The 17,616-nt window shown below is 34.7% G+C and overlaps 1 protein-coding gene across 1 annotated transcript in view; it reads left to right on the top strand.

Annotated features, from left to right (window-relative positions):
* The window catches only part of LOC124362532 (glutamate dehydrogenase, mitochondrial-like), a 44,607-nt gene that overhangs the window by 15,093 nt on the left and 11,898 nt on the right, over positions 1–17,616 (top strand). The window contains exons 2-5 of the mRNA XM_046817122.1: positions 6,039–6,239; positions 7,515–7,601; positions 7,712–7,899; positions 13,125–13,241. Coding sequence (XP_046673078.1) covers positions 6,039–6,239; positions 7,515–7,601; positions 7,712–7,899; positions 13,125–13,241 — 593 coding nt within the window. The remainder of the gene's footprint in view (positions 1–6,038; positions 6,240–7,514; positions 7,602–7,711; positions 7,900–13,124; positions 13,242–17,616) is intronic.

Here is a 17,616-nt window from a genome sequence, read left to right as displayed (position 1 = left end):
CATTTGCAGGATATCTCGAGCATAAATCGAAAATTTTGCATTATGAGACTATTTCTACATAGACTAGATCGAGTTCTATGATGTATTGTCCCTGATTTCATCCTTAGCAAAGTTTAATAAGCAACATGTTCTATGGAGCACTGTTATATTGTATTTTAATAGAATTAATTACTTGTTGCTTACAATGAAAGGCCTTAATGAAATAAGACTATAAAAAGAAACCCATTTTTTACTACTTTATTAACAAATCTGCAATAATTTTACTAATCAGATATACATATTTTCCAAATGTGATATAAGTTATCAATTGTGTGTAAAGTGGTCAGAGACAGAGATTGTTGGTGTTAATAATTTTCTGACAAATACGTCATTCCAAATAGAATAAATGATTCTGCGATCAGTAACTCATCAAATAATTTTTAACTGTCTTGAATATTTGGCAAGGCTTCTATAAAACTGCATCTGTGTCAAGATATTTTTAAAATTGTCTAATATGGCTTTTACTCTATTGCTTATATAATTTGTAAGATTCAAATAGTACTATACTGTATTATAGCAACTGCATTACTCTGTATGTTTGTTATGTAATTCAAAGACATTGTTATGACATGTTCAGTGGTATTTGATTCTTATTAACTACTTTAAAAGTTGGATAATTTATAAGTTAAATAATATTAGTGAGAAAGAATATTGAATTTCAATGCTACAATTATCACAATGGGTTTGTTCTTCAAAATGTTCACAGACTGGGCTTCTTTGCTAGAAAGTTCTCATTGTTATCTATATAAGTGTATAAAAATTGTTGTTTTAAAAGCTCAATGGAGTGCAGTAGAGATATTGCTTTAAATATTGTTGATTTCTTCATCAAAGTTGAAAGGAACCAATATACAGACAATTCCTGTTGATTTCACTGCTAAAAATAGATTCACCAGTGAGCTTTGAGCAAGGCCACTGTAACTACTGTTCCAGACTGTTTTCATTATTGGCTCAACATTATTGTTATAGCGTACAGTTTGTTTGATAATGACATTAATAGACAGCCACTGGTTTACTGTTTCCTCAAGGTTACAGCTAGTCTGACTAATTGCACTAAAACATTAGACTTGTGTTTGGACAAATTTAATAATTCTCTCTATGTCTAGGTTATATTTTAAACAATGTGACATATTATGGAAATTACAAATTGTTTTATAAATTAAAAAACACTCCATATACTATTACTCTGTTGTTATGTGCACAATAAAACAATATTTAATTGTTTTGTACTTCCATTCACAATGAAATAAAAACTATTAATGTACAAAAAGTTTTTTTAAATATTTGTTTTATGAATGTTTAGAACAGAAATCAAATTTGGGGTTATGGTGTGAAAAGACATGGTTCTTTAAAATAGCCATTTGATACCCAAATTCATCCAGTTTTTAAAAAGTTTGTTGGTATAAGTACAAACGTATTAAAATAACAGACCAAATGTGACAAAGCACAAACATAGAAAATGGATATAAAAATTGAAATAAGCTTATTCAACAGATCATCGAAAGAGCCAACATACAATTACTAGACTAATACAAGCAGTGTGATGACAGAAATATTTATTTAGCTTGTAATACATAAGCCCAGTAGGTCTGTGCATGCATGTACAGGTTTTTATTTGAGCTCTGATAAGAAAGAGTATGACTTCAGACAAATTTTTAAATAAAAGTAAATAAACACCACCTGTCTCACTCAACAAAAAAATTTTTTTAATGGAATGAATCGCTTAAATTTAGTATTATTTTTTTATATTATTAGGAAGTTAACTTCATGAAATACATGTAGTAACTTCATGTAGTAATACATTATCTTAAATCTTTGACTATTTTGTCAAAATGGATTTTTGAGCAATGTTTTTAAACATTTATGAATACGATTATGCAGACAGGTTTCAAAGTATACAAACTAAGAAAGTCCAAAAATAATGTGAAAATAATCTTGCCGACCCAAATTTGTTGTTATTTAAATAGCAAAATTAGATTTAATCTCAATTGAATTATAACTTGTACAAGTTCTCTATACACTGATACTATAAATATCCAGGTACAGTATATTAAACCATAGTGTACTATTTTCAGAAATTGAACTAAACTTCTAAGGAGGAAAATCCTTGATAAACAATTATTGTACTTTTAATAAGCAAATCCCTATTAAAGCTGAAATTTTATGTTGGGTGAATAATAATCTAAGGGTCTCAAAATGCCACGATTATGTATCACAAAATGTAATTAAAATATTAATTTGTTATAGTTTTAAATATATTTTGTAATAGAATTATCAGTCAATCAATTCTTTATTTACATTTCATTAATAATATAAATGGCAATACAAGGTTGTTATTTGTGTAGAAAAGTGAGTGTGTCACAATCTCTAGAAGTCGGGAATTGTAAAGTCCATTGACCACTTGGTTTTTGTAAATTCCATTCAAGATATAAGTATGTTTGAGTTCTTATAGTCTTCTTCCACTTAGTTTAGGGTGTTTGTTGGAAAAAGGTTTTTTAGCTTTTGTCCAGCATATAAAGGCTTCCTTTTCGTCAATGCATTGTTTGGTGGTTTGGATGGATATAATAGTTGCTATGTCAAATTAAATATTGTAATTATGCGTATGAGTGTATCAATGAAACTATCTATGTACCACCTCAGTATATACTATTAATAGACAAAGTATAATTCAAATCATTCTATGAAATACTCTGTTGTTAATACTATGCCAAATCTCAAGTACTGTCAATGATATTTCTAAATTAATAACCTAGATTTGATTTTATATTCATTAATATATGAATACCGGAAACAATGATACTAATTATACAATTATAACTTATCAGCTTAAAGATATTAGTATTACAGCCTTTTTAAAGACTTTTTTGTTACAAATCAGTTTGATTGTGAAAGTCATGAGTAAAGTTACACTTCATTAAACTTTGATATCAAGGGGCGTGACACTTATCAGCTGTAAATTGTTTTTATTTGTCTTCTTGATAAGCATTTTATGACCTTTTGTGCCTTATTTTTTATCCATTTATTGCATAATTTTCTCATTATCTGCATTTATTTCCCAACTAGCTTATCTAACGACTAATGGGTGTGTCTGCAATAGATGAAAAAAATTTCTATAATCATTTTACTTTTGTATTATTTCTTATAAAATATTGAAGCAATGGAAATTTTTTAAATTGTGGTATAGGAAAAATATGTTTACTGCCATGAAGTTTTAAAAGTATAAAATGTGATATTTTAACTTAAAAGAAAATTGTAATAACTTATAATTAACTTCCAACTTTTAATTAAAGTAAAAACCATAGACTACTGCCATTCAAGTGTAAATTTATTAAAGGCAGTACAATAGCATTGGGTCAGAAAGTGTGTGTTGATTGAATTGTCAAAAGTTTTAGAAACTCACCGCTATCATCAATTCCATGTGCACTGTCTATTATGAGATAGCCATGCTAATAAGTTTATTAGGATCATTATGTTTAGTATCATGCGTGTTGGTCAACTGCCTCACACCCCACATAAATTTACTTTTTTTTACTTGATAATACATAAGTTCATATCAGGGTTTTTATATTTGTGATGCTTGTATTACAATAAGAATGTTAAAACGTGTGTTACAAAAGTGTAAAAAGGAAATAAAAATACAAAATTGGTCAGTATGATCACATTTAAAACAGAATTCAAGTATTTTTAGTAACAGTTTTCTGAGTAAGCCATAAGTTAAGGGATACTATCTTGTTGGTTTTGTTTATCTTTAAGGTTACACACTTGTACTCATAGTTCAGATTAATTAGCTGCTTGTTAGAGATATATCCAAGAATTATTATTATTGTACTGTAAAGGAAAAGTTGAGAAAAAAAATGTTAAATCAAATGATATAACATCTTGTCTTTATTGTTGATTTACCGATTGTTGTTTACCGATGATTGTAAACAGTGCTTTGTTGATTATAATATAGTGACAGTTCCCAGCATTGTTTTGTTTCAAAATTTATTACATGTGAGGGAAAACATGAATAACTTAAGCTTCTTGGAAGAAATGAATGATTGTGATACTAGACTAGCTCACGATATTATTGCACCTTCAAAAACATTAGTTAGCCATATTTATTTACAAATCAAGTGTTTCAATAAATTACTTCAAACTTTTAGAAGCTCAAAATTAAAAACATTTGCAGCTAAGCTAGGTTATAAGTAAGGCATTTTATTCCCTGTTTTCCACAAATTTTAACCTTGTTGATGCCGTTACCTAAGCAGTTGTTAATCGTTTTATAGTTTAATTCTTTGCTATTTATATTGTTATATTTTTATTTATATTGTTACATTTTAAACTGTTACTGGTTTATGAAAATTGTGTCGCAACAATAACAATTATACCCATACTAAATTTTTAAAATTACAAATGTACTGTTTGTAATAACTTTTAAATGGTGCATGATCTTATATAAAATTACTTTTATTCATGTTGTCTAATGCAATGTATAAATGACAATACAGAGATTCTGTTCTATATTGAACAGTGTTCACATTATCAGATAAAGTTTATCATACAGGGTGTATCAAAAAGAATCATCCGATTTAATAAAATCATAACTATTCTGTTTTTTGAGCTAAATGCGCCAACAACATACTGTTGAAAAGAATATCTTTTAAAGTTTTACATGGTTCCCACTAAGTAGCAGCAGCGCGCTTGAGTGAATGCCTACTTCATTTCTAGTGAAAATGGTGTCTGCACCACAAAAAGCGTTTTGTGTTCTACATTTTTCGCAGTGTGAGTTTGTAATAACTGTTCAGCGTGACTTTCTTAATAAGTATGGTGTTGATCCTCCTACATCACAGAGCATTAGACGATGGTATGCACAATTTCAAGAAACAGGTTGTCTGTGTAAAAGCAAGTCACCGGGCCGTCCCAGAGTGTCCGATGAAGACGTGGAGCGCGTTCGCCATTGTTTCACACGCAGCCCTCAGAAATCTGTTCGCTGCGCTGCTCAACAGCTCAAAATGCCTCCTATGTCTAATGTCCGTCTGGCATGTGTTGCGTCGACGATTACGCATGAAAGGATACAGACTTCAGATACTGCAAGCTCTTCGTGAGGGTGATAAATAACAACGCGTGGAGTTTTGTAACTTGGTTCTTGATAAGATGATGGACGATGAACATTTTGTATCGCGCATAGTGTTTAGCGACGAGGCAATATTTCATTTAAATGGAAAGGTAAACTGCCGTAATTACAGTGTAATTGTAATTTAACTCAGACAGTTCCAGTCTGGTTTGTTATGCATGCTACCAAATAGAATAATTATCTTGAAAGCATTTACAACCCTTTTGGATGGAATATGTTTGTGTAAAAAGTTCTCAACACATTAAAATTATATTCTATAGATAATTCAATTGTCTTCAACCTCAAGTTTGTTTAAACTTCTCACATATGTCCAATACACTGTTCCATGCTCCACTTCATATGATATGAGTACATTGATGTCTTTGCAGTCTAAAAAAGAAATGAATTTTTTTATTTTAATGTTGAAAACCATGTTTAATCCAATACTCAATGTTGGTTTATTTATGCTTCTTTTTTTAATTGCCAGGCTTTGTGTTCGGTTGGCTTTTATTAAGGCATTGTGGCCTTGATGGTTCTTCCTAATTAAACAAGTGTTTTATGTTTTCGATCTTGAAAACACAATTCTCCAATCGCTGTCTCAACCAGGATTGCCATTGATAAGAACCTCTTTGATTGCACCTGTACAACCCGCTTGAACTATAGATGTATGTTGGTTTAGTTAGTTTACAATACATAATAAAATTCATAAAAATAATTACTTCATTCTGTGATCAAAATACCATGCATCTGTCAGTTGACTTAATATTTGTATATTATAAACTCGACATTTGCACTGCTACAGAATAAATCTGTGGAGTGAAATTTCCACTAGACAACTTGCTTCTCATAAAAACCAAAATTGATATAACACGGTCTTCCACTGCTAAGATGATCTGTTGTATTCCAGGTATCCGTTTCTCTGAGGAAGTAACCAGGGATGAGGTAAAAGCACTGTCAGCCCTGATGACATTCAAGTGTGCATGTGTGGACGTTCCCTTTGGTGGCGCCAAGGCAGGGGTCAAGATCAACCCCAAAGACTACAGTGAACATGAGCTGGAGAGGATCACTCGCCGGTTCACCCTAGAGCTGGCCAAGAAAGGCTTCATTGGTAGGAGACAGTGTTTAGACTCTGATGGTGTTCTAGATATAAACTTGTAGAAGTTAGAAAACCCATTAAGGTTGATATTCCTTTGCAGATCTTAATACTTGTGCTCCCAAGCAGCACAGTATCTATTGTTGTGCTTCACAGCATAGTCAGTTTTTGTAACCTGTGCAGTGGTAGCGAATGTATCATATTATAACGCTTTTCTGATTATATTATACATATTTAAATTAGAATGTTAAAATAATAAAATATCTGTGTAGGTTGTTGTAACTGAAACTATTAAATTTAGATTTTCCTATAACTGGGCTCTTAAGTTATTGAGCAAATAAAAACTAATTTTCTATAATAAAATGATGTAACTATTACATTTTTGTAAATAATTCATACGTCTTATGTTTATTTAAATAAAAACACTTTCATGCACTAAACTAATCTATTCAAATCTGGTTTAAAACTCAGAATTTACTCCTAAAAAATTAAAACAATGCTTTAAAATATACTTGAATATTCCAACAATTCTTATATACAAAAATATCTAAAATTATTCTAGAGTTTATAAAGAGAAGTAACAGTCATTTTATAGGAAACACATATATACTTTGTGGGAGAAATTCATACAACATGACAGTAACATTTTATAAAAAGTAGTTATTTTATTAGAATAAGATGCTGAAAGGGAAACAGATCTTCAAATTGCTGGTATCAATTGGAGATCCCATATTCTATCAGGTATGAGCAAGGAAGGTCCTCACTCAAATGTTTAATTTTAGGAACAAGTCAATTCCCAATTAGGAAGTCAAGAAAGAGGATGGTAGAAAGGTAGGGGCTAGAGACATCATGTAGACTCAGGAAACGACAGGATCAAGGTTACAGGCAGATAGAACGGCTAATAAAACTCAAGCCACTATGGCTCTGGCCTGGAAGGCACAGCCTGTCTGGCAGTTCAGGACTTGAGCAGTTTTCAACTAATATTTCCAAATAAAATATTTTTAATTAGACTTCCCTTTGACCAACCCATTCTCAAAAATAGAGTAATGTATTCATTAATGTGGGTGAAACTACAAAACAATGCAATATACTAAACACGCTACAAATATACTATGCAATGTTGACACTTTAACTTCCAACTGGCAGTATCTTCAATATACTACTTAGAATTTCTTTTAATCTCATTACATGCAACTAAATATTAAAAATACTACTATACTTTAAAAATTAGATTTTTAAATCAATAGTAAACTATGTGATTGTGTAATATACACTGTATACTGTTTGTAGGACCTGGTGTGGACGTACCAGCTCCTGACATGGGCACCGGAGAACGTGAGATGTCTTGGATAGCAGACACATACGCCAAGACTATCGGTATGTATTATCAAGATTAGTTCTGTTCTGGACTACAGAACAATCTGTGATCTAAATGGTTCATGTATGGTATGTAACTTCCATTAACCAAACATTATGTGTGTCTATAGGTCATTTAGATATCAATGCACATGCGTGTGTGACCGGCAAGCCCATCAACCAGGGGGGTATCCACGGTCGTATCTCGGCTACCGGACGGGGCGTGTTTCACGGACTGGAGAACTTCATCATGGAGGCCAACTACATGAGTATGATTGGCACCACACCGGGATGGGGTGGCAAGACTTTCATCGTTCAGGTCAGCTTATTGTTCTGGGAACTCTTGATCTGTGTATTGTATTTTTACAAATTAGCAGAAAATTATATGACCGCAACTGAAAGTGATAAAATGATACATGGTTTCAGATTATCTTCCATCAGTTAAATTCATCTCCCATAAAAAAGAAGTAATGCACTTTACTTTATGTTAATTTTATGTGTTTTGAAACATCACAATACTTCATATTTCCTGACAGGCCATTTTCATAAAACTTAAAATATTGGATTAAATTAAATTACTAGCAGTAATATTTTTTACAAATCAGAAAGGAATAAGTAAGAAAACATTAAATTCTATTAATTTAAGATTGATTTTTTGCATTGTATTTATTATGTGTTTTATTAAATAATTAAATAAAAAAAATATTTAGAGGACACTATAAATGAATAATAATAAATGTGATATTAAAAACAACACTTTACATAACTAAAAATAACATTAAGGATTAGAAAATGATTACAGTATTATTAAGGGTGTGCTCTACCCCAGGCCAGAAATTGCAGTACGGTGTTTAAAAAAACCACAGGGAGAGCTGGCAAAATCGGTTGTAGGGAAGGCGATGAGTGGAGCTGTGAAAGGGATCGTAACTTACTGAGTGCCACCGACATTTGCCAAGCAGAGGACCTGAGCCAAGTGAGCCCAGACAAATGCACACATTGGCGCGCACAGCTTCGATTTCACCACAGATAGGCTAATAGGTCTTTCACTCTTCATTCACTTTACCCACTCCACATTCTACTCTTTCAAAAATCTGTTATTCTCATCAGTCTGCCCCTATACACTGACAGTAAAGTGACATATGAAAATTATTATTGCTTAACCCTTTTAGTGCTGGTGTCACTAATTTTGACGTTTCGTAGTTCAATAATGTTTTATATAGTTATTTTCGTTAAATAACCAGATATTATATTCAGTAGGTCCCAAACTATCGATAAATATGCGTTTTATGTTCTTTGGGTACTTATCAGAAGGCCACTATTTTTGGACAAGTTTTCCTTATCGGGGACAAAATAAACATTCTGTCAAAGGGAACCAATACAAATGTTTATAATTCTAAGCAGTTGTAAATAAATATTTAGTAACACATAAATGTGTTTTAATTTTTATCATGTTAACCAATCAGACATGGTTCATTATACATTTTCTTGTTTTGTGATAGTATATTTTGAAGAAAAATATGCAAATGTCTCATACTATTCACACATATATTCATGATATATAAATGTGTGTATGTGTAATTTTAATGCAAGAAAAACTTCAGATAACTTTTTAGTAATTTCATTTTGGACATTTTGGTATGTAAGACAGAACTATAGAATAATTATTAACCAAGCTATTAAGTTTTCTTATCATCCTGCAAAACAATAATTTTATCACTGGGAATTGTCAGTAGTTCTTTAACCCTCCGGGTGATACATGTTTTTACCCATGGTGATGGGTATATTTTGATTAAATGTGCGCATGTTAATAAAACATTTTTTAAACAACAAAAACTGTATTGTAATATATTGTGTTGCATATCATTTTATTCTGTACATTCTAAGGAATCAGAAAATAATACTATAAGTGAACTTACGGTAATATGATGATCCATTGTACTCTGCTGAATGTTAAAATTTACTTTTGCAAAAAAGTTTTTTCAAATTCTCACAACCAGTATTATTATGTAAAATAAAAATTAAAAATCTGAAATAGCCATTCTGTTCAATTTTTTTATGTACATTCAGAAAAACTACACATGTATGGCTCAAGTCATAAAAAACTCAATCTATATATACAATAATGAAACTATGTACACCTCTTTTTCTGAGCAAACTTCACTCGGAATCACTGTTGGGCCTCATCCTCTTACTCCCAGGCTTTAGGGGCCTTGGGTAGTGATCTAAATATGGAAAACACTCCTTGTGAATACCACAATTACACTGAGGACACCAATATCTGCTTCTTTTGGAGGTTGTTGGACCACAAACAGCACAAAGGCGCAGGCGACTTCCCTCAAGATGAGCAATTTTGTGGCCTGTATCACCACCTGGTCCTGGCTGGATTCTTTGGGAAATATTGTCTTGACTGTTTACCAGATCATGGACTATTTCTACTAAAAAATCATACCTTGAAACTGGTCTATCAGTATTATTTGAATACAAAATAAATGCATTGAACAGAGCGATGTCAATGAAGTTCATGAAGAGTTTTTTCCAGTATTTAGGAGTAGTTCTAGTACAAGAATAATGATATATTGACTTGTCACTGACATCAATAGTTCCCATAGATTGATTGTATTTATGTATTACTAAAGGCTTCATACATCTCAATCCTTTTTTGCTTGTGACCATCTGATCTTCTGCATGGCAGGCCGATGTTAGGACTAAAACTGGCTTCCGAGATTTTTTCTGCTGGTACTTGACCAAAAGTAACTTCTTTTTTCTAAAATAAATACTCTCTCTTTCTCCAAGCTTTGCTGATAGGATAGATTTAGGTAAACCTTTAGAATTTTTGTTAATTGTCCCTGTAACAAAAGTGTTTCGAAGACTCAAAACTTCGACAAGTGGAATTTTGGTATAAAAATTATTGAGGAAAATGTGATAGCCTTTGTCTAATAATTCAGACTTTTCAAGAAGTTGAATCACAACCTTTTGGGTGAAAGGGCCACAGTTATCTTCCAAATAATCTGAGCCACTGTACAATTCAATGTGATAGATGTAATTTGAACGGCTATCACATAGTTCAAACTTTTTTATTCCATATCTGGAATGTCTTTTATTGGGAAGATACTGAATATACGCGCATCTATTTTTCATCCCAACAATAGACTCATCTATACTTAAATTCTGAAAGGGAACAAAATACTTTTTTATATTTTCATTGAGGCTTTCCAATAAAAACCTTATTTTGACCCAGGGATCGTAACCTGGCTGTCCTCTCGTTACGGTCTCTTGTGATGTTAGGTGAAGCATCGAATTAATTAGTTGGAATCTATTGCAGCTCATTATTTTTGAGAAAAAAGGGACATTTTGTTCAAATCTTGTATCCCAGTAAGTTTTTAAATTTTTTTTACCAAATAGGCCCATGTTTATTAGGATTCCAAAATATTTTCTTAGTTCATCCAGTGTCAGGTCAATCCATTTCTGTAGCCTAGATGCATTTCTCATCTCATTTGAAGTTCTTTTAGCCTGGATAGTCTTATTGGTATATTTGTTCGTTTCCCTGACAATACTATTCAATACTGCACTAGTGAAAAACAGTGAAAAGTATGATATTGGTTTTGAGTTTCTAGGAGGAAGGTTTCTGGTACCAGGATTTCTAACCTTGAACTCTGATTCAATATCAATGGCATCTTCTGGTGTATAAGTTCTCAACCACATGGGATTGGAAAATTCTTGAATAGGCCTATTTGGATTAGGTGTATCATCTTCATCACTATCACTATTATTTACAGTATGATGAGAAATATCTACTTCAGAAGATTCTAAGTCTTCAAAGTTTGGAACATATTCCTCACCGCTGCCAGAAGAATAATCCTCTAATGATACATCTGAATCAAGTTCCGGCACATCTATATCACTAGTATCTTCCAAATCACTTATTTCATCATCTAAAACATCTCTGATTTGATCTGAGCCTAAATTGTTATCCATTGTCACTAAAAAAAGCACAATTCAAAACAATAACACAGCAGACACCATTACTGCAGACACCACCAACAACAGACACCACCAACAACAGAAAACAACTGGTTGAAAAACATCGATATATCGACCGTTAAAACAATCTATTAGATTCCATAGAGGATATAAAAGAAACTTCAGAATTCGATGATTACAGCACTATATGAAAAATTAGATTTCAACGAGAATTGTTGAAGGAATTAGCGTTTAAAAAAGCGCTTACATAATAGTAGCGCTCGCGACGATATCACCCGGGCGGACGATATAATCGTCGCGGCCGATACTATTATCACCGCGAGAGTTAATAAAATGTTTTTGATAAATTTGTATTAACCCTTTGAATGCCACAAGGCAAAAAATTTAGTACAAAAGAAATGCACTAGCAACTATATTGCAAGTCATATGCGAAAAATGCCAGGGAATAATAAGAAGTATTACCGGGCTTCCGGAAAAACAATATATTTTTTTTATTTTTCATACTATTTTTATGAAACAGGTATCAAAATGTTTGTAAAAAATTGTATTACAATAAAATGTTACAAAACAAATGAAACAACATAAAATAATATTAGTTTTGGCATGTCAAAACCAAAAAATGTATAAAGCAATTTTTATTTTTTAGTTTTTATTTTTTTTGACAAATTAATAAGAAACAATTTTACTATGGGAAGAATTTTTTTAATATTCTTTATAACATTGTTAATGTGAAAAAAAATAATGGTTAACTTTTTTATATAATTACTATAGTTACATAACAATGCTTGAAATTATGTACATAATGAAAAAATCATTTTTCAGTACCGGTAACACAACACTAAAACAAAAATAATTAATGCATTACTTACATTTATCCTTTGGTTCTAAAGTATATCTAAAATATGGTCTTCATATTTTCCCAAAACATATGTACACACACACACACACAAGCGCGCGCGCGCACGCAAGCACGCACGCGCACGCAAGCACGCACGCACGGGAGATATCAATTTAACAAAATCATTTTAAAGATCCTAACCTCAAAACGATGTAAACACAACCATTTGACCGAACGTATTATTTTAGATATTACGCATACTATACGTAGCGAGTTGTTTACGCGTCAACGATGTTACGCGCCCGGTTGATCACCGCCAGCTGTTGTTGCTTCTATTATTCTGTGTTTTTTTTATCTTCACTAATATAAAGTACTATGTGAACTATTATTTATCTATTGCAGGATAGTTAACAAATAAAACAATATTGGTTGTGAAAAGAATTCATGAAAAATAAAGCGTTAAAAATTACGATAACAGACGGCGACGACGGATCGTCGCCTGGCACTTTTCGCAAAGTAAGTCGGCGACGATCCATCGTCGCCGTGGCACTTTTCGCAAGGGTTTTTGGCGACGATGTATCGTCGCCGTGGCACGCAAAGGGTTAATATTAATGTATTGGTCTGGGGATTCAATTGGTTAATATATATATATATATATATGTATGTATTACTTTTCCTTAGTTTTTAGAAGCTGTCTACAATAAATTGACTTTGTGGTTCTGCAGGGCTTTGGTAATGTGGGTCTGCACACAATGAGATACCTCCATCGCGCTGGAGCCACCTGTATTGGTGTCATTGAACGTGATGGCTCCATCATCAATCCAGAGGGCATTGACCCTAAGGTTAGTTGACTATTATATAGAAAACTAACTGTAACCCGCTTTGCACGCAATGTCATTTTGAAAAACAAGGACATCATGAGGATATTCTTTTTAAAAGGCATTCCAAACAATCCTGAGATAATTTATAGTCACTGAAAGATATTCCATTTTAGATTTAAGTTTAAAGATGGAGTTTTTAAGTCAGAGAGTAAGACTGTTTTTTATAAGTACCTCTGAAATATATCTCCAATATTTCACAATATTATTTGAATAGCTCAAACAATTTCAGTAACAATGAACTACTTTAGGCAGAGAAGAAATCCTAAGTCTAAAACTAGACTAAAATCAAAGTCTTCAGCTTATCAGTTAACCCTAGAAAGCTAAGGTTCGTAAAAAACACGTTACAGCTAAACATTCGTCAGGGAGACTACCATTAATAAAAACATTTTTATTTTACATTAAAAAGGGTTTTAATGAGAAAAAATTAATATTAAAGCTTACTTACATCAAATATATTAGTTTTTTTTTTTTCAATTGAAAACTTAACAAGTGCAGTCCACACACCACTTCCCTTGGTGTTCGCCACACACATTGCCTTTGAGCAGCGCCGGCAGAAATGGGAGGTCATTCGTCGTTTTTTTGAAGGACAAAATGCACAAATCTTTCTTCCCTAGACAAGTTGAGGATCTATTTGGGCAGCAGGAATATCAACTTCCAGGATGCTGGCGATAGATTCGCGTAGACGCTTTGGCAAAGTTGTGATGCGATTTCGATGTTGAAGCCAAGGCTTGACGAGTTCACCTGTGCAATTCTTTTGCAAAATCACGTCTTGAAACTGGCTTTGAGCCCTGAGCAACCATGTTATGTGCGTAAATTGTGTGTAGCAATTGACTAACATTATGTTAATCATGCCATAAAAAACGCACAATGGCCATCTTCTAGTTTTTTTCGGCTGCACGACATGTTATTGCACATCTGGTCAAGACTGTCAACGGCGCCTTTGGTTGCATTGTAACATTCGATAATCTCTGGCTTCTTGCTCCTTGGGTTGATGGATGGTTTTTTTTTTTTTTTTTTTTTTTTTTCCTTCTGAGGGAAGAGGACACTTTGTCCCCGCACTTAGTCCTAAAAGGACCTTTGCGCCTCCCTTACTTTTATTTGTGCCCTCAAAAACCGAGGCTTTTGCAAAAAACCAATCAGATTTAAGGGCTCCTGTTCTTTGATGTCCTTGGGGCTGAGGAGGTATGCTCCCAGGTATCTTTTCCTAGTCTCTACGATGGCAGGACAATCCAACCAAATGTGCTCCGCTGACTCCTCCTCCTCTCCACAGAGTCTACATTCGCTGCTCCGACTAAGGCCTACCTTCAAAAGGTGCTTTCTCAGAGGGCCATGTTCCTGTCAACATTCCTAATATCAGTCTTATATCCTCCTTATTCTGGTCTAGGAGAGCTGTCCATCCTTTTTGCATAAGGAGAGATAAACATTTTGGATATTCTTAAACCCGAGGCTCTGCTCCAATTCTTATATCTTGTCCTCTTTTCCCAATCTTTAACCAGAGCTTTAATGCTGGAGAAGGATATTCCACATCCTGGCTCTGGGCCCCACCAATATGGATTCCGCTCCCTTTTTGGCGAGGATGTCCGCTTTTTCGTTTCCAATGAATTCCTTCATGACCCGGGCACCCATCCGAGTGTTACTCTATTACTTGTTGCTAGCTCTGCTAGGGGCCTTCCTGCATTCCCAGACCGCTTTCGAATCAATCGAAACAGGTATCCAGTGCCTTCAGTGCAGCCTGACTATCAGAGAGTATAAGGTATGATAATCCTTTAGTCCCCAACTGTGTGAGTCTTCTAGAACATGAATCTATTGCCATGACCTCCGCCTGAAAAACTGAGGCATGTCTTCCCAGGGGCACAGCCATGTCAACTCCAGGTCCATGTATTCCATATCCTGCCCTTGAGTCTAGGAGTGAACCATCGGTGTAAAACTTCAGGACTCCTTTTTTTGGGTAGGCCTCCCTTTTAATCCATTCCTCCCTACTTCCGATAGAGACCGTGTATGGTTTTTTCAAAGGAGTATTTCTTAACCATAGTATCAGATACTTTGGTTAGCATTTCAGCCTCAGGGAAATTTTCCAATATCTTCATATGGCCTTCTAGGGAGGTAACATTTATTTACCTTTGTCCCTAGAAGCTTCATTGCGCTCATCGCAGCTGTTCTCATCACTTCCTGGCCAAGAGGAGTATAACCCAGAACCGCTTCCATTGCTAGTGTTGGGCAGGAGCTCATTGCTCCCGTGATGCTTAAGCAAGCTAACCTCTGAAGGACCTCTGTAGCCTTTTTGCAGCTGTTGTTTGTTCGACCTTCGGCCACCATACTAAAGCAGCATATGTGACCATTGGTTTCACTATGGTTTCGTAAATCCAATAAATCATTTTGGGTTTTAAGTCCCCATTTAAATCCAAAGAGTCTCTTACAGGCCCCAAGGGCCATTATTGCTTTGGATATCTTGTTTCTAATATGGGAGTTCCAAGTGAGCTTCTCATCCAAGATTAAACCCAGATACTTCACTTCTTTTGTTTTGGTTTATGCTGATTCCCTCCAGGGACCGGTTTAGCTAGCTGGAATTTCCTTTTCCTGGTAAAAGGTAATCATGTGTGTTTTTGATGGGTTTGATCCGCAGACCTTCCCCATGACACCAGTTGCTTATGAAGTTCAGTTCTGTTTGTAATTGGCGTTCCAGCCTGCCAGTGTTTTTCCCTTTAATCATAAGCACTAGGTCATCCGCAATAACATAGTAGCCTTATCCCCCTCTTCTCTGCTTTTCTTAGGAGATTCATCCACTACCATCGCCCACAGGAGAGGAGATAAGACTCCCCACCCTGGGGGCAGCCTCTTTGGGCCGTGATCGCAGCCGATTCGTCCCCGTACTTGGCTTTCACCTGTCTGCTTTTTAGGAGGGCTACTATCCATTTGACTACGTCTGAGGAAACTCCAAAACGTTCCATCGCAGTCTTCATGGATTGATATGCTACTCGGTCGAAAGCTCCTTCAATGTCCATGAAGACGCTGACTAGGGCTTCCTTTTTTTCGAAGGTATTCTCCACCTCTCTCACTAAACTGTGGAGAGCAGTGGTGGTTGATTTTCCTTCTATGTATGCGTGTTGTGTGGGACTAAGTGGGTGTTCCAGTAATATTGCGTCCCTTATGTGTCTATTTATTATTTTTTCCATAGTTTTCACCATGAAGGAGGTTAGGCTTATGGGTCTATACGAAACTGGGTTTTGTTGGATCCCTGTCATTTTTTCCGCAAAGAACACCACTAGTGCTATCCTCCAATTCTTTGGTATATATCCTAGGGCGCGAAACTGCTTCTAAATAGAATGCTAAGGGTATTTAGTAGAATGTCCAGCCCCTCTTTGAAGCAGGGCTGGAAAAACTCCATCCGCCCCAGGAGATTTAAACGGCTTGAACGATCTTATCGCCCATTTAATTCTTTTTCGTGTGTGAATAGTCTGTTAGACACCTGTCTGGCTTTTGCCACCTCCCGACTGGATCCCCCCCCATATAGAGAATAAGTATCCTCATTACGAAGTTAGTTGACCCCCCGGGAAGTGTGTCTCCAGAAGTAGTTCTAAGGTCTCCTTCCTGTTCATTGTTAGGTCACCGTTGTCCTTTACTAGAGTCCCCATAGGATTTGTATGCTCCGTTTGGAGAGTTTTTTGAAGCCTGGATGCCTCGGGAAGACTGTTGATATTTTTACAGAAATTCCTCCAGGTTCTTCTTTTATTTGTTCTTAGTTCTTTCTTATATTCATTTTGGGCCTGTAGATAAGGGGAGCCAGTCGTCTGTCCTTTTTGCCCATTTTAATAATTTCCTCGTTTTGTTTCTTAATGTTTCCAACCTCCCAGTCCACCACGGCACATCCCTCTTCAACCGGTTTTGCCTGGGAGGACAGTTTTTTCTCGTAGGCCTTTATTATAGCTTGCTCTACTATTTGTGCAGACCTTTCTAATTCAAATTCATTTCTCTGCAAGGGTCCTATTTTCTTCCAACTCTTTCTGCCAGGGACTCTCTGTAAAACCTCTCCAGTTGGTCGATTTAGGAAACCCTGTGGGTCACGTATCTTTCCCCTGTCTCCTCTATGTCGAACCTAATTGGACAGTGGTCCGATAGTGAGGCCTCCTTGGAGACGTGCCACCTTACTATATTTATGTTTTTTAGTCCTGTAGATAGTGTTATGTCAGGACTTCTTTCCTATTTCTAGTTATAAAGGTTGGGCTTGACCCTCTATTCTCTAACACTAGATCATTGCTGAAACATAAACTGTAGAAGTTCCTCACCTCTCTTGTTTGTGTTCGTACTTCCCCAATACGTGTGGTGAGCATTTGCAGTC

Source organism: Homalodisca vitripennis, chromosome 5 (assembly GCF_021130785.1).
Source record: "Homalodisca vitripennis isolate AUS2020 chromosome 5, UT_GWSS_2.1, whole genome shotgun sequence".
NCBI lineage: Eukaryota > Metazoa > Arthropoda > Insecta > Hemiptera > Cicadellidae > Homalodisca > Homalodisca vitripennis.
The sequence above is the reverse complement of the archived record's forward strand: the minus strand, read 5'-3'. Positions and strand labels throughout refer to the sequence as shown.